The sequence below is a fragment of the Henckelia pumila genome, chromosome 2 (assembly GCF_033568475.1).
Source record: "Henckelia pumila isolate YLH828 chromosome 2, ASM3356847v2, whole genome shotgun sequence".
In the NCBI taxonomy this organism is placed as follows: Eukaryota; Viridiplantae; Streptophyta; class Magnoliopsida; order Lamiales; family Gesneriaceae; genus Henckelia; species Henckelia pumila.
The window spans coordinates 10,092,845-10,116,228 of record NC_133121.1 but is presented as its reverse complement, the minus strand read 5'-3'; the positions used below and the strand labels follow the sequence as shown (position 1 = coordinate 10,116,228).

Sequence of the window (23,384 nt, the reverse complement as noted above, 5' to 3'; positions counted from 1 at the left end):
TGCTGCTGATAAACGTATCGATTCAAGAGAGGGGAGAAAACTTGAAAAATAGGGCACGATAAGGCAAAAAAAAATGCCTTTATAATCTTCGATTCCTCTTGCAAAACTCCGATCCTCGATAGAATCGAAGATTAATCTTCTGCAAACCCTAATCCCTCTTCTCTCTCTCCCCTCTCCCGCTCCCTCTCTCTCTTCTGGTTCTCGTTTGATTATATATATATATTAGCGCATAGAAATTATTAACGGTAGAATAATTGGATGTTGGGAGGAAGCATTACCGGGAGATACCGGTGAGAGTTGGGCGTTACTTTTGAGTAAGTGGGGAATTATTTGCTGGAGCCAGCGAGTAGCCTGGCGCTTTGGCCAGGTCAAAATATGGTGCAACGGTCTGATTACGTGGCAATTAGCTTAGTGCTAACCCATAAACATAAATACATATATGACAAGATTCCGAATCACATTAAACAAATTCCACATCATAAAAAAATCCCTATGATTTTTTAGTATCGTAACATTTTAATTGAAATTTGTCATCTACTAATTGTTAAATGTCATAAATGTTGAATGATATTTTCGGATCGAACGTTTGTTATTTTACCAAAAATTATATTTAATAATAACGATGTAACTCAAATTTTTTAAACTGTATAACTCTCAAACTTCGCGTTTCGATTACTTCACCAAACAAAAATAACTATTACACCTTGACATATAATGCATACAACAACAAAAATGTCAAGTTTTAGCTGAATTTAAATAATCTTAGATATAGAAGTCCTAACAGTTCTTAATTAATTTTAGTTAACTTCAAAAAAGATATTATAAATATGATTAGAGCAAAAAATTTGAGTAGGCACACGACGTGTAGACAAAATTCTAGCATAAATACATTAGTGGTTGGATTTAAATAATTTAATGAAGTTTATGTACAAATTTACTGTTAATTTAATTAAGCTTGGATCATTAAATTATTAATTCAAAGGTGGCATTAATGGTTTTTCGTTGCCGAATAATTAACGTCTTCAACCAAAAACCTTTTTCTTTCCGTAAAAAAAAAAAACATTGCAAATTGGATTAAATTAGTATGATTACAGCATTTATCACTATTCCAAAATACAAAAAATTTCTTTCATTGATTGTTTTTTATGTTTAAATGAAAAAAAATATAATAATCATATATATATATATATTTACGTATGTACATTGTAATATATATTTTTTGTTTTATTAGGTGTTTTTTAAAAAAATACTGATTGATTGATTAATCATTTGCAAGCTGTTGCTTTACAATCATGGATGAACTAATCCCACCTAATTTTTGTTATTTTTCTCTCACCCCTTTATACTCTTTCAATAAGTTACTTTTGGTTCATTTTGTGGGCCGAATTGATGCGAAAATGCTATTAAAAATTATTCAATCGAAATCGAGCCGAAACGAATTTATTTAATATCCGAATTAAAATATATCACTCTTTATAAAATAATGGTTATAATTTATATTGTATTCTTTCCTTTCTTCGAAAAATTTACCAAGTTTAATTTTTAAGTTTCGATTAACATGAAAAGTCAAATAAGAACTCTTGTGCTATCCATGCCTAGTGTTATCAATTCGAATATATCACTGAAACAAGTACATCGCTACCACTTGCTCTTGATAGCACAAGGGTTCTGATTTGACTTAATCTATTCAGATACATTCTAGTCGGTTCGAATTCACAATTTTCGAGATGATTTCGTTTCGGATCGAGTTCAGTTGAGAAATTTTCTGATAGCATTTTTGCACCAATTCGACCTAAATAGATCTGAATTAACTCTCCTAGATTTATCCACATAACCAAGAACTTAAAAATAGAATTTATATTTAAAAATATAAAATAAATGTAATGAAAATATGTTATTTTTGTTCACTAATACTTTTATAAATATGTCTGATCAAAATAAATTTATTTAATCAATCTAATTCTTAAAAAAAAATTTTAACCCGGTCATCAAATTCGAAAATTAGAATTAAAATTTAGATTTTTTGAGAAAAAATTATCATATTAATACTAAATAAATAATAATTTTACAAAATATTATTAATTATATAATTAATTAAAAAAAGAGAAAAAAAGATTTCACATGGGGACCTGCAAATTGCAATATAATTAACAAATTGCAAGTCTCCAAGTGTGTGAGAGCGGCCGCTGGTCAGAGAAGCGGACACTGGTTGTGTGGCAGCTTCCGTTGCTCATAGGAGCGAACGTTGAAATTTTAAATTCCAACATCCGCTCTTGGCAGGGCCGGCGTTTTGCAGTATATTTGCAATTGCCACTTACAATTAATTTTTTTAAAATTAAATATAAAAAAAACCCGGATATGCCGCTCAACGTTTTTATTAATTTATGTAATAAATATCACACAATCTATTCACGGGATCATCCCATTCTTTGTCACTTAATTATCATTAGTTCTGGTTGAATGTGTGCTTGTAGATAGGGATGTAAATGAACCGAACTGTTCGCGAGCTATTCGGAGCTCGGCTCGTGAAAAAGCTCGTTCGGGCTCGTTCGTTAAGCTTATTGAGCCGAGCCCGAGCTCAATTTTGAGCTCGAAAATTTTAACAAGCCGAGCCCGAGCTTAAGGATGTTCGGCTCGTTAGCTCGCGAACATGTTCGTTAATAGGCTCGGAAGCTCGAGCTCGAGCTCGGCTCGTTTAGGTGGCTCGTTAGCTCGAGCTTGGGCTCGGCTCGTTTAATGGCTCGTTAGCTCGGCTCGTTTAATGGCTTGTTAGCTCGGCTCGTTTAGTGGCTCGTCAGATCGGGCTCGAGCTCGGCTCGTTTAGTGGCTTGCGAGCTCGGGCTTGGACTTGGGATTGGATCGTTTAGTGGCTCGTCAGCTTAAGCTCAGGTTCTGGATCGAGCTCGACTCATTTTTTTGGCTTGTGAAAACATATTAATTTATATAGTTTTTCGAACTCGGCTGGTTTAGTTATTTATATGCTCATTGAGTAAATTTAAATCTATAATATTTTAAAAATTAAATTAAATATTCTTAAAAAAAACTTGTTTTTTTTAAATAATAAAATTTTGATTTGTATTTGAAATTTATATCAAAGTATTGATATGATATAATAAATTTATTTGTTTTTAAAATATTATTGTAAAAATTATTAATATTGTTTTTACATATATATGCACACGAAACATTTGTTTGAAATTATAAAATTGTGATAACATCATATCAAATTTTCAATTTTAAAACAAAAATTAGTATATTGTAATAAATAGAAAATTGCTGATAAGTGATAACATCTAATCAAATATAAAATAAAATTTTTATATTAGCATATATTTCATTTATATAAATGTTCACGATATGGAGACACAAAATTAACTGAAATAAAAAATTAGTTATAATATTCGATCAAATTTCAAATTGTGAAACCAAATTCAGAATTTCATTACAGATAGAATTTATGGATATTTTCACATATATATGGATACAAAAAAGTTAAGTGTAATTAAAAAATAATGATAACATTTAATCAAATTTAAAATTTTTATAGAAAAAATAGATACATTAGTATGCATCTATATCGTTTCTGAATATTTTTGCACACAAAAACTAGTTAAAATAAAAAATAGTGACAATATTATATCAAATTTTGAACCAAAAAACATATATTTGATTATGTTTATTTCTTTTATTGGTAATTACGTTTTAGTAATAATTATATATATATATTTATATATAAATTTGGTATCGTACGGACAACAATCTTAAGCACTTACATGGACAACAACTGATGTAACACTTTATACATTCAATCAGTTATTGTTACATGAGTTGTTAACCAACTAGGTGTCTATGATTGTCAAGTAAAAGTTTAAGGTAGAACACAAAATATTTTAAATTTTAATATTAAATAATATTTTTTTATTTTAGATTATAATTTTATGACATACTTCGGATTATATTAACAAAATAATACAACCCTAATCAAATGGAAGGTATATAGGTTTATAATTTATATTGTATTTAGTAATTTTGTTTACAAAAATACATGCATGTATATAGCCATGAAAATACAAGAACAAATTTTTTCATTCATTTTATACATTTTCTTTTAATGATATTATTATCTATGTGAAGAAAAAATTAGGTATATATAATTGAGATGAAAATATTATGATATAAATCTTATATCACATTGGTATAATTAAATCATTATATATAATTAAAAGAATTTGTGCAATAATAATATCATTTCATTGATATAGGTAATAAAAATAAGCTTATCAATTATCAAACAAATTATAAAACCAAATTTTATTATGATTAAAACTTAAAAGTTAAAACTATGAATTCACTCTTGTTAAATAATATGATGTTTATATGTGATCATTAGAATTATTATGTAGAATGATGTTTTAAAACTATGTCACCATATAGGTGCCCATAAATTTGTGGTAGGCTGAAGTTTTTGTTAAAATATTTTCAAAACTTAATTTAATATTTTCAAAAATTTAGTTGCAGACAACGACTTAATACATCATTTGCGAATGGAATAACTCTTCAAAAACAACAACTTATTTTCAGAAATTGTTTTTCATAATTATAATAATTACCGATACGTTAGATACATACAAAAATTATAAACGTGTCGTAATTTAAAATTACCGATAATTATAACAACTAATTAAAATTATCGATATTTATAACAACTAATTAAAATTACAAACGTATTTTAAAAAATGGTCGTCGCATTCAATTTTCTGCTTGCTTATATTACTTTGTGATACTAACTTTATTTTTTATATTGCATGATGATTTTTAATTTTTATTAGAGATGATGTTGCGAAGAATGTTGGTTGCAGGATGTATTTAATTTTTATTGGAGATGCAGTTTGCAATTTTCTAATGGTTTTTCTAATTTGGGTTTTTTTTTATGTACAATGTAATGATGTTATATTGTTATTGTGTATCGTTGTAGTGGACTGTTGCATATGACATACATTTGATAATTAATTTTATAGTTTTATTTATGTTTGTCATTTTTATTTTTTTAAGAAAAATTTAATTTTAGTTTATATAGAGATTTATATTTTGTATTTAAGCTTCACGAGCTCGAAAACGAGCCCGAGCCCGAGCCCAAGCCCACTTAACGAGCCAAAATACGAGCTTTCTTAACGAGTCAGTTAAACGAGCCAACGAGCTTGAAAACGAGCTCGTTTAACGAGCCAAACTCGAGCCATAATACGAGCTTGCTTAACGAGCCAGTTAAACGAGCCAACGAGCTTGAAAACGAGCTCGTTTAACGAGCCAAACTCGAGCCAGGCTCGTTTCATATGATAAATGAGCCGAGCCCGAGCTTACAAATTCAATAAACGAGTCGAGTCGAGCTTTATTACAAAAGCTCGGCTGGAGCTCGAGCCGAGCCCGAGCCTCCACATATACCAAACGAGCCGAGCCCGAGCCTGATACTGTTCGGCTCGGCTCGTTTACATCCCTACTTGTAGAGTTCTTTACCTTTTTATTTGTTAAAAAATCCTATGAATTTTAATCAAGTTGACCTAAGTATGATAAGATTTTAGGTTCGAATCTTGTGGATGTAAAAAAATAACAGATATCGAGAGAGTTTTTTTAATAAAAAAGTTTGATTTGAGTGGAAATTAGTGTTATATGAAATCAATATGCATATGAACAGGGAAATTATATATAGAATTCATTCGCTTGGGCAAATTTGGAAAAGAGAAGACTTTAACCACAGAAGGGAATCGCCAATTGTAGTCCATGAAAGTATGAAGCATATATGCGAGCAATTGAGTGCCTTCTACTGTTTTAGTCTCCATTTGGATCATAAATATTTAGCAGGCTTGAAATAAACAATAAAATAAACATTATTTTTTTCGAAAATAAAATTAGGAATCGAAAGTTGTACAGACCAACTCATGGCCGGACAGGAACAGGCGGTCCACCATCCGGCGGACTGAAAATTCTCAATCCAACCCAACTCAAGGTGAGTTGCGTTTGCGGGTTAAACGAGTCGGTCCACGGGTTGGTTCACAACAAATAAAAATAAATAAATAAAAAATCATTATAATTAATTATAAATTTCATTTCATAAATAAATATTAATAAAAATATATAAATAAGTTTCTAATTATTGATTTTATACGTGTATATTTTATATAAAGTAATTGATAAAAAAAAATTCACAACTTCTATTTTAAAAAATACATATATAACCATAATTATCTAATGTAAAAAAAAATCTCCAAGACCGCGGGCCAATCCGAGCCCGTCTCGGGTTGGCAGTTGACACGCCTTTAATTGGGTTGAAAAAATTTCAACTCAATCCACTTAAATTGTATGGCTTGGCGGGTCGATCCGACATATTCAACTCAAATTGACGGCTCTAGACTTGGACTCTATCTTCGTAAGACGAATTTACTCCACATATGGTGTTTATGTTGTACGACAATTATCTCCTAATATATGACTTTCTTTTTGTAACGAGAGTACTCCAAATATTAAAAAAATTATTGAAAAAGTAAATATTAGAAAGAAATTTTCAATTTTATATTTATTTAATAAATATTTTAATAGGATAAAAAATTGTTGAAATTTGGTAATGTATTTAATGATGAAAATAGTTTCGTAAGAGAATATATAAATTATACTAATTTAACATGAAAAATTGATAAAATATTTGAGACGGATGAAAAAATAAATTGATATTTATATTTGTGACAAATGTAATATTTTTAAGATCAATTTTTTTAAAAAAATAAAACAACAATATTTTTACCAATTGACTTTTCTGACCAAACACAAGTAGTCGTGGAAGTAAAAAAATTCCAAAAAATGTAAACCTTTTTTTGAAAATAAAAAAACGGTCGATGACGTGTAGCTCATCTGACACCAAATCATCTGACATCAAGGTTCAAGGTGTGGGACGATGTCTTGAATTCGAGATCCAATTGTAACAAAAATCCTCTCTCTCAACTAAAAAAATGTATATATTTAAAATAAGATATTTTAAAAAAACCACGTGATCTAATGGTATTGAAATAGGGGGAGAAACACTCCCAGTGTAGTATACATTAACAGAAAGTTGACCATTATCGCGATTCGTGGGCCGTTTCCCAAAACACATGGGTGAGACTATGCTCCACCAGGTGTGCTACACCTGATGGATCTAAGCCCTTGGATCATGGGAGGACCACATAAAATTATGTGGGTCCAACATATTTTCATATGGGCCCTATTGATCCAAGGGCTATGCTGCACCTGGAGAAGAACTCTAGGTGCATCATAGTCTTACCCAAAACAGATAGTATTATTAATTTTTTACAAGTTATTTGTTCAAACATCCCTGTAAAATATTGAAAACGCACATTTCTCCCTAGTAAAATTTTAATAGGAACCTTCAACCCTGACCTTTTAAAAAATTAGTACACTCGCCCCTTCAGATGAGTGATTCTTGCGCACGCGCCCCTAATGCGACTGAGCAAAGATTTTGATATTTTTTTTGCGCCAAATATCGTTGTGTAATATTAAAAATGTATATTTGACCCATGTGAAAATAATTTTTAAATATATTCAACACATAATACACAATTTTTAATAAAATCCAATTATAATTATTTAGCAAACATTTTTTTGTTTTATTAATTTTTATTTTTTATTTTAAATGTATTATTATTAATTAATTATTTTCTAAAAAATATATTACTTTATCCTGTTATCATTATTTTATTAAACTCCTTTCGTATTTTCAATTTTTTCATTAAACATGCATTCATAAACAAGCATTTAAATAATTTTCATTACCAAAATATTGAAATAAACTGATAAGTTCAAATATATTGCTTTTTCGATTTAGGACTATATATTATTGAACCAAAATTTAAATTTTTCGAGAATATGCTTTGCACAATTTGTAATAAATAATAAAAAAATAAAATGCTTATATAATTCTAAATCGAAAAAGTAACATTCATGAACTTATCATTTGGTTCAATATTCTGGTATTTTTAGATATTTAAATCCTTATTTATGAATCATGTTTAATGGAGAAGTTGAAAACACGAAGTTGTTTGATAAAATAATGATAACGAGATAAAGTAATAAATTTTTTTAGAAATAAATTAATTATAAATTATAAATTTAAAATAAAAAATAAAAAATTAAAAAAATTAAAAATGTTTGAAAAATATTTTAGAATTAGATCTTAATAAATATTGTGTATTATTATTTAATACAAATTCTGCAATGCATTTTAAAAAATTAAGATTTTGGTTCAAAAATATATAATCCTAAATTGAAAATTAATATGCATGAAATTATCATTTTGATTTAATATTTTGGTACTTTTAGGTATTTTAAATGGAAAAGTTGGAAACTAAAAGAAAGTTTAATAAAATAATAATAACAAGATAAAATAATAATATTTTTTAGAAAAAAATTATATAATCATAATAAATTTAAAAATAAAAATAAAATTAGTAAAAATAAAAATGTTTGCTAAATATTTATAATTGGATTTTATTAAAAATTGTTTATTATGAGTTGAATATATTTAAAAATTATTTCACATGAGTCAAATATGCATTTTTAATATTTCACAGGGTATTTGGTGCAAAAAAATATCAAAATCTTTGTCAAGTCACATGAGGAGCGCGTGCGCAACAATCACTCATCTGAAGGAGCGAGTGTGCTAATTTTTTAAAAGGTCATGGTTGAAGATGCCTATTAAAATTTCACAAGGGAGAAGTGTACATTTTCAATATTTTACAGGGGTGTTTGGTGCAAATAACTCAATCTTTTACTATTAATCTAAGGCCTAAGCACCACATAAAAACTGAATGGTGTTTTGGTCTGGTTTTTCCCTAACCTAAAAATGCCCCTCCACTCACCCACGTTCTTTCTGTCATTTCCAATTTACACTATTTTTTTTTTAATTTTCCCCCTCTTTTCAATTCAATTCCTTTCCTTCCGAATTATGTGGAGAGGGCTGCTCTCATGCTATACATAAATATTCATTACTACATCGCACATGCATCGAGTGTGCCTCAATTGCTAGTTGTTAATAAAGTTGTTTGTAGGATATTTTTATCGAAAATTCAATCTTAACCTTCGGACGAATCGGAATATTGTTTTCATAAACCAGCCGGTAATCAAATTAGTCAACTTTTAAAAAATAATTTATCCATTCCGACCAATTCAAATGGTTTAATCGGAAAGTCGGACTTGAAAAGTGTTGTATCATATAAAATAATAATATAATATAGTAAATAATATATTTTAAATTTTAAAACTTAAATGTGTTCATAAATTAAATAAATAAAAAACGTGTTCATAGTTTATTATATATATATAGTAAAGTTTAAACAATGGAAAAATATATATAATAAAAAAATATAATTATATATATATTAAAAATAAATCAATATAAGCTCAAATAATACTAAAATAATATTTCTAACAAAGTTAAAATCTGAATAATTAAATATATATAACCAAAAATAAACTTTTAAATTTTAAATATAAGAATAATTGTTTTAGGAAAAAAAATAAAAGAAATAATAAAATTCTAATAATAATTAATTTTTTTTAAAGAAACGAATAGGTCGGACTGATTTCGGACCAGTTCACTAGTTCCCACCACTCTAAAGGTAATCGACTGCTATGGGGCCTGAGCGATTGGTCCAACCGATTTTTGAGCAGTTTTGAATGGTTTAAACTCTAAAAGAGTTAATCTTGACTGAACCTATTAATGATCCCTGATGAAATCGGACAATCTCGTCCTTTTTTGAAAAACACTGCTTCAGATAATGTATTGATCACGACTCATATGAGCATGACCACATAACATGTCAACACGTGAGACATACATCTACCAGGTAGGTAATACCCCACTTTTTAAGATCAAATTTATCATTTTGTTAAGGGAATATAGTCAAAATGGTCCTGTAAGTTTATCCATTTTGTATTTTGGTTTTGTAAGTATTTAATTTTGGATTTTGGTCCTATAAGTTAAGTTATAATTAGTTTTTAGTCCTTTCTTCGTAGATTGTTGACGTGACATTAGAAAAATGCTTAAATGACATTGAAAAATGATGATGTCTCTGTTGTGACATCAACAATTAAATGCTATGTTTTCAAAAACGGACTGTACCGACTGATTCAACCGGTTCGATCCGAAACCGGTCACTGATTTGATCCGAAACACTCAAAAAAATCATTTTAACAGTTGAACCGGCAAAACTAGTCAATAACCAAAAAATTGGTTTTTCGATTTTTTTTAAAAAAAAATTAGTTTTTTTTAATTTTAAAATCTTAATTTAATATTTTGGTATATTTATACAAGATTATTTGAAATTATTTCTTCGTTAAAAATATTATTTATTAATATTAGAGTTTATAATTTTTTTTGAATATATTTATATAATTAATTAGTTTTCAAATTACGATAAATATATATATTTTTATATTTATATAAGTTTTTTAGGTTTTTATAATTTAAAATATATTATTAATTATATTATATAAACGATTTTCCAATCCGATTGTCCGGTTAAAACATTTCAACCAGTTGGATTGTTTTTTAAGTTAGATCTGTTTTATCACCGGTCCGGTTATAAATTAAAAAACATTGCTTAAATGAAAAAAGAATAAAAACCAAAATATAACTAAACTTAAATGACCAAAACCCAAATTTGAATACTTACAAGATCAAATCACAAAACAAGCAAACTTAAAGGACTATTTTGGCTATTATCCCTTTTGTTAATTATATTTCCACTGCATGCATTTTTTTTATGACGTGAAAATCCGCAACCACTACCTTTTGGTACTCATTGGGTAAACATCTTAACTTATCATTTTGTTAATTATATTTCCATTGCATACATATTTTTTTATGACATGGAAACCTGCAACCGTTATCTTTCGGTGCGAATTGCGTAAATGCCCGGACTTACACAATAGTTTTGGGCAAGACATGTGCAATAGACTAGCTAGTCCAAGAAAGTGTTGGTGGGAAGGAATTGAATACCTGACCACTGACTAAATGCTTACATACTTTACCAATTTGAACAGTAACTTTGTATGATACGAATTGAGTAATTTTCAAATATGTATCATGTATCGTTTGGATATCTTATAATTTTAAAACTATTTTTCAACTTAGAGTTGTACCCAAAATTAGGGAGGACGATCTTCCCCACAGGTCGGAGCCATGCCGAGGAAAACGCAAAAAGGAGCAGGTTCGGATATAGATTATCGGGTTCGGGTTCATAGATTTTTCAAATCCCCACATAAAAATGGGTACATAATTACATACCCGCCCCCGAATTGTATATTTCAGTCCATTGTTTATTTCGTACCATCTACAAACTTTATATATTCAGTTCATAAACAGAACAAAGATTCAACTCTCATGCAAAACGAATTAACAGCAAGCGAAAAGAGAAATTTAGTATGATCCCAGAGCATTTTTCATCAGTGAATCAAACATCATACATCGTATTTTATACATTAAATACTACGAAATATTTTTAATGAGTATAACATTAGTAGCCGTAGGAGGAGTAACTCATGCAGTTGTATCTTGATCTAACATTCTGACTATTGTAACTTGATGGTTCTCCATAGTCAACAGCCTTTATCACCATTGCCTCGCGTCGTCCAATCTGTTCTTGGACGGCCCCGAATACTATCTCATTTGTCTCGCAGTTTTCATGCTCGTAACAAGTTTGGGGGCTCGACATGTTGTGCTTGTGATGATACTGGTGATGTTGCAGTTGCTGCATTTGATATGGTGGTTGCTGGCGAAAATCCCCATTCCATCCGTCGTGATTATAAGATTTGCTTTGCCTGAATTGGTGCCGAGAATTTTCTGCGTCCTTAGTCATGAATGGGTAGCTTTTGCGTGGAGTTGGTTCTCTCGTCTCGATTGGTGGGGGCTCATCTTGTGGGATCACAAAGCTTTCTTGCAATGGCCAGGTGTTCCCATGTTTCGAAGGGTGCCGATGCTGCTGTTGTTGCTGTTGCTGCATGGGGTGATAGGAAGGCTTTTTTCTGATACCAGAGAATAATCCGCCAAAGATTTCAAAGAAAGACGAGCCCGTGTTGGCAATTAGTCGTCCTAACGAAGTGAACAAGCCATCGTCTTGTTCGTATTTGCTGTCGTCCAATGGAATCAACGGAGGTCGCATGGACTTAGGAGGGGGCCTCTGATATGGAGCTGGCGGCATGTCTCTGACATAAGCCTTTGGATCCTTCAATAAAAGTTATTGGCAAAGAGAGAATGGAATATCACTATAATATCAGACTTGTAAGGAAATAAAGTGGTTCTAATAATGTTTAAATTGCATTCAAAACTTTCGACGCTATATGTATAAAACTAACTTATATTTGCCATGATTCTATTACAATACCCGTACAAGGCCTACTACTTACATTTTCGTATGAAAGCATTGTGGAAATCCGACGTTGTAGCAAGGCCAACATGTAACCAAAGAAAACAGCCGCCGCGAGCACGGCTATGCCTGTAACGATAGGTATATTACATCATTTGATAAGCACCAAAGAAACGCAACATGAAGGAGATGGTATATATAGAAATTCCTTTCACCTAAATGTAAATTGCCTTCATACTGCGTAGAACAATCGTCTTCATGGAGCTGGATCTCTCGAATCGCTTGATTTCCTCTGTCTATCACCAAAAGGGAGCAGCTACTTCCTACGTAGATCAAATCAAAATCATTCGAAAACTTGGCATCTTCACTCGGTCCATCAACGTGCCCTCCTCCTCGGCTCAATCTCCCACCAGCAATTGTAACGACTCCTGCAAAAGATAACATTTAAGTTCACGCACAAGTCGCGAGCCAAAGAATTTTTAGAGCATTTATTTGACTAACGATCTTGCTAAGGCGAGGGAGGCATTACAGAGAAACGTACAGCACTAGAATAATTCACCTGTGTCGCTAATTTTGCGGATCGCCATGTTCATAGTATCCGCAACATATATATTCCCTGAGTCATCCACAGTAAGCCCTTTCGGATGGTACAATCTTGCTTCCCTTAGCTTCCCATCTACATGTCCCGTGTAACCTTCCGGCGATCCAATAAGCAGCTTAGGTCTACTATCTGCGCCTCAAACATTTTTCTTGATGTGAAATTACATGGCACTGATTACTAATCTTGTTTCTTTTCCCAAGTTACCAAGTCTTTTTCCTTCCATATACAGTCTTTGTAAATGGCAGAGTTTAAACCAAAGAATAAATTTATGCACTTGCCATCATTCTATCCCCTTTAACCCTGGATATCACATGACATCATCTAATACACTATCATACCGGTATATCCTAAAGTTTCTATTTTATTTTTAGGGAGCGCGACCCGAAAATAATATCGTAGATAATACATTGGGACAATCATTTAAAAAACACACTCCCTAGTGCTAAAAATGAATAGAATTTAGCTTACATTTGAAGTTTGCGGACTTTACAAAAGTAAGGCACAGTCTGAGGAACTTTTTCCCTGTGACTTGTGCAAAACAATAAGCTTTGTACTGGTAAAGCTAAAACCCATTACAGTTGGAATCTAAAAGAGAATAAAGCAGTTGAGTAGCCCACCATCAAAGAACTTGGTCATCAAAGAAAAGTATCAGAAACTAACAAAATTTCTACAGGAGAATCAAATCCCCACACCAAAAGATCTACGGTGCTTAAAAACGACGTGCAAATGCATTCAACATAATAATAATAATAAATAAAACCTGTTAGTTCAAATTTTGTTTCAAAGATCAGAACTTTACTGCAAATGCATTCAACATATAATTCAACTATCATATCAAATGAAATGAAGGAAAAGAAGAGAAAACTCACATCTAGACAAAGGAGCTGAGATCTTGTAAATGTTGCTGCTCTCCGAGTCCAAAACCAGAAGCTCCCCAAATGCTGACGCCACCACCGAGTGTGGTTCAATCCCAAGCTTACTTCCATCGAACACAGTCTCGACAATGTAGCCACTCTCGAATTTCATCATAGAACGACTCGAAACAGCTGAAATCACGAAACCCATCGACCGATTAACACGAAAATGGTGGGAAAAAAGGTAATCTTGAAACATGGGTTTTTCCTTGCACGATCTGCGTACCAGTCTTGGTGGTCGATTTCAGCGACCACAACCACTTGAAGACGGCGGAAGCAACATTTGTGACGACCCCACCTACGATTTCTGAAACAACGTTCGCGGTAGAAAGCAAGATTTCAAGAATGAGACGGAATCCAAGAAAATGCGCCTCTCGTACGAGGATTTAAAAACTCAAAAGAACAGAGGATGTTTCGCATGTAACTCACTTGTAGCAGGTGACGCAGAAACTGAAGAACACCCGACAAGAAGTGTCACGAGAATGGCGAGAGGAATGATCCAATTCTTGCTCATTTCTGCTGTCTTCCACCAAAAAAGCAACAGAGAATTCGAGAATTTACCTGTTTAAGCTCCACATTATGTGCGTGAGCCAGTTGAAGGATAAAGGGTATGGAATTCGAGAATTTCCCAACAATTAAATGCCAAGTTATCCTTTTCATGCGCAGAAGAAGATAGCCATCACACTTTACACAATAATAAATGAGAGTAACAGAATCAAAATTATAATTGGAAAATTAGATTTCTTTTTTTTTAAATGGTAAAAAAAAAAAAAGTAAAAAACTAGTGAAGAGTGTTGTTTTTTTTGGGAGTGAAAGTGAAGTGAAGGGAATGTGTGTGATTAAAGAAAGGAAAGATGGGACATTGATTTTAGTACTGGTAACTAAAATATTCAAAGGAGAGAACAGATGTCTGCTTTTGTTGTCTCCGTGGTAGTAAACAAAAGGGCAACTCGAGAAATTTAATGTAACAGTAGAGAGTAAATGGGATGGGATTGCACACAAATGCTTGCTGTCGAGATATCAGGCTTTGTTCGGTTATCATTTCAGTGTACTTGGAGTCGATGCATGTTATACCCTGATATATACATGCTAGTTTATCTATGTGCTTGTTTGTTTAATCTTTATTTTAATTAATTGATTTATATTTGAATAAAAATAATATTATTGTTGTAAAAATTATCGAAATATTAAATTGAAATTTGAAATATCGAAATTAAAAAAATATAAGACAATTTTGGCAAAAATTGACGATGTTCTCTCTTGTCTAATAGACACATTATATATATATATATATATATAGATATCTCAGTAAACAAACAAGATTTACAGTGCCTAAGAAATCGGGTATTTTGAAAATTATGAAATTAGTGTTTAAGACGACTTCTATAAAAATATACATATCTTAAAGTATGTACAAGGGCCAATGAAATTGGGAGATGAAGTCCAACTTCATTGACCCCATCCATCATTGCCCCCTCCAAGGAGCAATGAAACTACACGCGGAAGTTTCCGCATGCAGTCAAGATCATGGGCCACGTGCGGAAACTCTTCGCGGTGAAGCCCAATTGATCTTGTTTTTATTTATTTTTTAAAATTTTTTCCCGCGGGGCCCACCATTATGGTTTTGTTTTTTTAAAAAAATTTAATACATGAACGAGATCTCAAATATTATTTTAATTAATAAAAATAATTTTAATTAAAAATAAATTGTAAAAAAAATCAAAAAATTTAAAAATAATTAATAAAAATATTTAAAAAGGTAAACGATTATATTTTTCAAAATCAATGAAATTTTATTTTTATTTACTTATGTCAAGTTTAATTCATGTCTATTTTTTTCATGTTTATTTTTTATTTTGGAATATTATGTATGCTTTTAAAATTATTTTGTGTATTTTATTATGTTTTAAAAACATTAATTAATAAATTAAAAATAATAATATTTCAGCATCACCACTACATCATCACCACACCATTGTAAAAACGTACAATGAAGTGATCAACGATGACATCCTCATGCGATCAAGTTACCAACTTGACCACACCAACTTCCTCACATCCTTGTACATGCTCTTAGTAGACAAACAAAATTTATTGTTACCTCGAGAAAATATTTCAACCCGAGCCCGTTTATAATTGGTCTACCCGATATGGCCCAACATGTCAAGGTCCAGCCCAGTTTGGACTATGTTGGACTTTGACCAGGGCTGGTCATTATGGGTCGATCTAGGCTGTTTCTAATGGGCCGCAAGTATTCTTTTTGAGTTTAAGTAGGACTCTGATATATATGAGATAAACCTGGATCTTTTCAAATATTTACGAGATAGAGACAAGCTTACAAAGGGACCAATGGATGAAGAGTCCTAGTCCAGGTCCCCAGGACATGTTATAATTCGACTAGGTAACTTACTATTTTTTCCCTATAAATACAGGTATTGTTACGGTTGTGATTATTCATTATTCATTATTCACTACTAATTATTCATCACACATTCACTCTTACTTTTACATTCACGCACTCATATCTCTCAGTTTTCGCATTAATCATACCCTCTGCCTTCAAGACACTGACTTAGGCATCGGAGGGGTCAGGCCGAAAACACCTTCGGCGCCCCTTGACCTAGCTGTTGCTTACGCATACTTCATTGATACCCGACCCGACCTATTTCATAGAAGATTTGGAGGATTCATTATACCAGACCGAACCCGAGGTAAAATTTCGACATCATCAATTGGCGCCGTCTGTGGGAATTTGGAAACAAAGGGTTAAGATGGTGAGTACAAGAGAAGAAACAAATTTCGGATTCTCACATGGTTTGCGCATCAGAAACTTGCAAAATTCATAAGAATTAATTGAACCGTCGGATCGGGTTCAAATTTTGCAGACATATTTATTAATATGTTTTCTAGAATCTGAACGGTGAAGATTGTGAATGGAGTCTTGTACAATGGGATTTGGACACCCTAACAGCAGCTGCTCACTCGCACAGTTTCTGTATATTTTCGCATGGCTTGCGCATTAGAATCTTGCAAAAATCATTAAATTAATTGAACCGTCGGATCAAGTTCAAATTTTGCAGACATATTTATTAATATGTTTTCTAGTATCTGAACGGTGAAGATCATGATCAGAATTTTGGGACTTGGGGAAAGATGGCTCAGACCGCCGAGCTGCAACACAATCTGCTTGCATAGTTTATGAGCAGTGTTCTTGAAAAAGTCATTCTCAAAAATCTAACCGTTGAAATTATTTGAAATTTTTATCATGAGTTTAGAACATCTTGACGCACATTCAGGACGGTTGAGATTTATTTTCGCTTGCTACATCAAGTCGGTCCTTTGATCAAAGTATATAAGATATTATCTTGCTATACATCCGAAGTCATGTCATCGACAACTCATGAACGAGATAAGTATTTCAATCATCGTTATGTTTGAATTAAATTATTAAATTTTTATTTATTATCATTATTAATAATATTCTGAGGCATCTTCTATTATCAAAATTACATGTTTGTTTTCTTGTGATCAAATTTGTTGGACTTCCCTTCCCTTGTATTGTTGTTTGGGTTATTTTACGTCATCGGACATGCAATATTGCAGTAAGGCCCAATTTTATTATATTGGGCATGCGATCTTGCTGTAAGGCCATTTTTTACGTCATCGGGCATGCAATCTCGCAGTAAGGCCCAATTATATCATATCGGACATGCAATCTCGCAGTAAGGCCCAATTATATCATATCGGGCATGCAATCTCGCTGTAAGGCACAAGTCTATCACATCGGGCATGCAATCTAGCAATAAGGCCCAATTTATGGTTTAACACTTTTAAAAGTCCGGGCAGGTCCGGCATCAAAATCCCACATCAGTGGCATCAAAAACCCACATTAGTGGTATACAAAAGCCCAGACAGGTCTGGCACCCAAGGACCACATCAGTGGAACTTAAAAGCACAGGCAGGTCTGGCACTCAAGGACCACATCAGTGGAACTCAAAAGCCCAGACAGGTCTGACACTCAAGGACCACATCAGTGGAACTCAAAAGCCCAGGCAGGTCTGGCACTCAAGGACCACATCAGTGGAACTCAAAAGCCCAGGTAGGTCTGGCACTCAAGGACCACATAAGTGGAACTCAAAAGCCCAGGCAGGTCTGGCAGACAAGGACCACATAAGTGGAACTCAAAAGCCTAGACAGGTCGGGCACTCAAAGTCTGTTGGAGAACGTTGATCAGATCAATCAGAATTGATACCCGGTGCAGCGGAAGTTTAAAAATTTTATATGGAACGATTCCATAATAGGTATCAAAACTTTACGATTAAATTGTGCGTGTAAAAATTAAATAACAATTAAATTTTTACCTCCAATCTCGAATCGAGATTATGGACACCAACAGATTACTCTGCTCTTGTTGTATATCCCAGGAACTGATGGACGAACAATTCTTCAATCAGGTTCACGAACAGAAATTTAATTCCTCTGATAGATTGCACTAGAAAATCTATCAGAAGTTTCTACGAAGAGAATTAACGAATTTGATCCGTTAAACCAGACTGCAAATTCAAAATTCACAGGCTGGATTTTCCCGAGCAGAGAGGGAGGGGGCGGCCACTTAGAGAGAAAAACAGCTAGGGTTTTCGAAAATTGTGACCTTTGTTGTGTAATTTCTGTACTGCAATAACTTATTTATAATGTGGGCTGCTAACAGCTCAGGGCCCATTTAGTCATAAGTTCAAGCCTGACAAGCAAAGCCCGCATGTTCAAAAATTAATATAAAATTCATCGTGACTCAGATTGATAAACCAATTTCACCAATGTTCACAGAAACCATTTCTGCATCTATTAAAGTCAAGATAAATTTTCTGAATCCAAATTCAATGGTTTCCAAAAATGTCTATCCCTATGTCATTTTAGGAAATCTTACTCCTCTACTCTTAAATAAGAAGTCCCACTTCTTTGTTCATTAAATTTAACTCTTTAAATTTAACTATCTCAACGGGAATTAAAAATCCATTACTTGTGTGACCCTCAATGGTTCAGGGATACAGCTAGTCGTGAGCTCACAACTCCTTGTGACTCGGAACAACAATTTCCGACTTGCCCATCGAATCATGGTAAGAGCGTCTAGCAACATCGCCCCATGATTCCCTAGGTATCACTGATAGTGCCTGCAAGAACCAATAGATTTTGGTTAGCGTACAGTACGGTCCCTTCATCCAAATATCCCGATCGAATCAACAACCATTGGTAAATCGAGAGTCGTTCGAGATTCGATAACTATGCAATGCATCTTGAAGATCAAATAGTGACATCGCATGTGCTACTAAGAAACCATTTCTTAAAACACATCATGTACTCTGGCCAGAGATTCGTCACACTAATATCTCCTCAGATTGCATAGGATATCCACACTAGCAAGTATGTGGTGAATCCTTGACAACAAAGCATCGACTCCTATATGTGTCGTAACTGTACCCAATCCCGACACCTGATGACCCTAATAGAGTCGGTAAACGAGTCAAAGTACAGTACTAGCATATAGAGTCTCAATGATGTTTCAAGTAGTAAGGACTAATGGTGTACAACCAAAACCACGGACTTTATCCACTCGATAAATGATAACCACTTGGAAATTCCGGATAGGGTAGTTCGATCATTCATCGTATGAATATCCATTTGTATGCTTTGAACATCTCTATGTTCCATACCAATGAAACGTGGTACTCTGCATCGCAAATGCTAGTCTCAATCTCGAGCGATCCTTATCCTTATTAACGGACGGCTCAATCGACTAGGAACTGTTTAGAATATACAGTGACTATAAGATGTGTTTCATGATAGCCATCCCCATGTGCTACCACATCTTACACACACTATAGTATATTCAAGGTCTTCATCTAAACATCTTATAGTATGTCACAACATAATAATATGATAAAAGATAAAGTAAACGCCATTATAAAAGTGTAAATTATATTAAACAAAAGATTGTTTATACAAAGAGTCATCAAAGCCCTTAGCCACAAGTTGGCTCACCGGGCACCCACTCTTTCAAAGTCCACCTCAGTGGCCCACGTCAGTGGTATTCAAAGCCCACGCAGGTCTGGCACTCAAAGTCTACTTCAGTGGCCCATGTCAGTGGTATTCAAAGCCCAGACAGGTCTGGCACTCAGTTTCAACCCGAGCCCGTTTATAATTGGTCTACCCGATATGGCCCAACATATCAAGGTCCAGCCCAGTTTGGACTATGTTGGACTTTGACCAGGGCTGGTCATTATGGGCCGATCTAGGCTGTTTCTAATAGGCCGCAAGTATTCTTTTCGAGTTCAAGTAGGACTCTGATATATATGAGATAAGCCTGAATCTTTTCAAATATTTACGAGATAGAGATAAGCTTACAAAGGGACCAATGGATCAAGAGTCCTAGTTCAGGTTCCCAAGACATGTTATAATTCGACTAGGTAACTTACTATTTTTCCCCTATAATTACAGGTATTGTTATGGTTGTGATTATTCATTATTCATTATTCACTACTCATTATTCATCACACATTCACTCTCACTTTTACATTCATGCACTCATATCTCTCAGTTTTCGCATTAATCATACCCTCTGCCTTCAAGACACTGACTTAGGCATCGGAGGGGTCACGTCGAAAACACCTTCGGCGCCCCTTGACCTAGCTGTTGCTTGCGCAGATTTTATTGATACCCGACCCGACCTGTTTCATAGAAGATTTTGAGGATCCATTCTACCAGACCGAACCCGAGGTAAAATTTCGACATCATCAAATGTGCTTGTGAAATTGAGTGTTTTGCAAAATAATGAAGGTAGTGTTTGGGATTACATCTAGGAAAGTAGTTTTGAGTTTGTTTTTCACAAAATTTTGAAATTTTGTGAACGAAAGTTCAAAAGTGTTTTTTAAAAATAATCGCAAACACTAATGAAGTATCATAGAAATTGTTGTGTTAAAATATAATATAATAATATAGGAAAATTTTTCCACATTTTGAGAAGTTTAATTAATGGGGTTCTAGAAATGAATTGCGGATCACAATTTGTGATGTAGCCAAACTCTTGAATGTTGTAGATAGGTTGGTGGCTATATCAAATTTCGTATTTGATCTTGCCCGACTAGTTTTTTTGGCTTCATCTTTAGTTTTGTTGGACTATTCATTCATTAATGTGAATGGAAATGGGCTATTAATTTACCCTACCCTCCATGTGCATTTATTAACGTCAGGCAGTGGGATGTCAACAAAATTGGCTTGTTCCCTACACATTTATTTGGCCAGCTGTTGTGAAGGCTCTTTGTCCGGCTGCTGTTTGACCTTTCATTTTCAAATTGCATGCAATTTGCTTGCATGATTGAGTTGTTGCTATGAACTCTCGGTCTTGGCTTCTACTGAAGATAATTCCATTACATCTCACTTACGAGCCTCTTCATTTTCGCAGACAGAACCTCTTCATCTTCGCATACAGAGCTTTTCTTTCATGTCTTGAGCTCCAACTGATGTGTGCCCCTGTTCGTGATGTTCTTGTGTTCATACATGCTTATTTAGTGCGTTTGTAGACTTTCATCTACTACGTGCTTCAGCTCCTGTGTCCCTCACAACTCGTTTATCATCTCGTGATTTCGATGTTTATCACATATAATACATTGTTAAGGGTCAACTAAGGTTTTTTTGTCCAAATGTGAAATGTTTGTTGGAAAGGGTTATGTTTGTAATGGCTTGTTTAAGCTCAATGTAATGGCTATTAAGCCGAAAATAAATAAAGTGACTACTTCTATTTATTTGCTCGAGTCTTCCAATTTGTGGCATGGTAGACTAGGACATGTTAATTATGATATAATTCGTAGATTAATTAACTTGAAAAACATACCCACATTTCATATTGATAAAAACCACAAATGTGAAATTTGTGTTGAGGCAAAACTAACAAGATCATCTTTTAAATCCATTGAAAGAAATAATGGACCCCTTGATTTAATTCACACTGATATATGTGATTTAAAAGGAGTGCAAACACGTGGTGAAAATAAATACTTCATTACTTTTATTGATGATAGCACAAAATATTGTTATGTGTATCTTCTTAAAAGTAAAGATGAAGCTATTGAAAAATTTGTTCACTATAAAAGTGAAGTTAAAAACCAACTTAATAAGAAATTAAGGTGCTAAGAAGTGATCGTGGAGGTGAGTATGAATCACCTTTTGCTGAGTTTTGTTCTTAACATGGTATTAGACACGAAAGAACTGCACCTTATTCGCCTCAGCAAAATGGTGTTGCAGAGAGAAAAAATCGCACTTTGAAAGAAATGATGAATGCATTGTTATTGAGTTCTGGTTTGTCACAGAACATGTGGGGAGAAGTTGTTCTAACAGCTAATTATCTTTTAAATAAGGTACCCCGAAAGAAGCAATATAAAAGTTCATATGAGTTATGAAAAGAAAAAACACCTTCATATCAATATTTGCGAGTGTGGGGTGTCTTGCTAAAGTAGTTATACCTACTCCGAAAAAGGTCAAGAAGTTTGAAGTTCCAAAATGATATTACTCGAAATACGAAGATTTGAGTATTCACTATTCAGTATTGATCATATTACACAATCAATATTGGAACGATCCAATTGATAGATTTCACATACTATTATTATTATCTGCATTACAACACAAAGTTATAGGAGCCGGAGAGTACGTGACAAAAACAATACAAAACTCAATTTAGTACAGTTGTCTATTAAAGCTTTTAGGAAAGTAGAACGTATAGATCGAAAATGTTAAAGACTCCTTATTTATAGATTATTGGATAATTTTATGGTTATGAACATTGCAGACCTAGTTGAGTTTATAGGTTGTAATATAAGATCCCAATAATTTTTTAATTGAGTATAGAGCTCATTGAAAAGGAGAAATCGGCAGGGCCGATCTTAACAATTTTTGGGCCTGAGTCTAACTTTTAAAAGAGGCCCCTAAATCATAATGTTTGTTCATATTATTTTAGACTAATAACAAATTTTTCGATTTAAGAAATGTGCAATAGTCAAAATATTTCTATTTTAATTGAGTAATAAGATTAAGATCAAACATGTACAAAATGATTACTATAAAACAACTCGTCTAACAGTTTAGACTTAACAATATGATCAAATTGTTCAGAAATTTTTTTCTCAATTAATAGCATAACCAATTCATTCAATCTTTTCATATAACATGGTTTATTGAGAAAATGCTTTGAAAAGCTTTAAATTTGAGAAATTTTGTTTTGCACTTACAACTGTAAAAAGTATAGAGTATTTGAGAAATATCCATCAATTTTTTTTCTAATAGTAATTCACTACATTCATTGTCGATTTTGTTTTTCTTGGTAATGAGAACTTAAAAAATGTCAACTCCGAAAATAAATCGTATTCATTAATATCAGAACAACCCTTATGAGTCAGAAAATATGTTTTT

General features: G+C 32.8%; 1 protein-coding gene across 1 annotated transcript; it reads right to left on the bottom strand.

Moving 5' to 3' along the window:
- Positions 1 to 11,456: 11,456 nt before the first annotated feature.
- On the bottom strand, positions 11,457 to 14,744 carry LOC140883638 (uncharacterized). Its single transcript, XM_073290188.1, has 7 exons — positions 14,355 to 14,744; positions 14,152 to 14,232; positions 13,881 to 14,057; positions 12,970 to 13,140; positions 12,626 to 12,838; positions 12,451 to 12,539; positions 11,457 to 12,269 (listed from the first exon to the last, which is right to left on the bottom strand). Exons 1-7 carry the CDS (start codon positions 14,437 to 14,439, stop codon positions 11,562 to 11,564), a joined length of 1,524 nt encoding a protein of 507 aa, XP_073146289.1. The 5' UTR covers positions 14,440 to 14,744; the 3' UTR covers positions 11,457 to 11,561.
- Positions 14,745 to 23,384: the final 8,640 nt, after the last annotated feature.

Coding starts and splice junctions, on each gene's coding strand:
- LOC140883638 (XM_073290188.1), bottom strand. CDS start 14,439: ATGAGCAAGAATTGGATCATTCCTCTCGCCATTCTCGTGACACTTCTT. Junction 14,233..14,354: donor TTCTGCGTCACCTGCTACAA/GTGAGTTACATG, acceptor ACGTTGTTTCAG/AAATCGTAGGTGGGGTCGTC. Junction 12,270..12,450: donor CAATGCTTTCATACGAAAAT/GTAAGTAGTAGG, acceptor CTTTTATTGAAG/GATCCAAAGGCTTATGTCAG.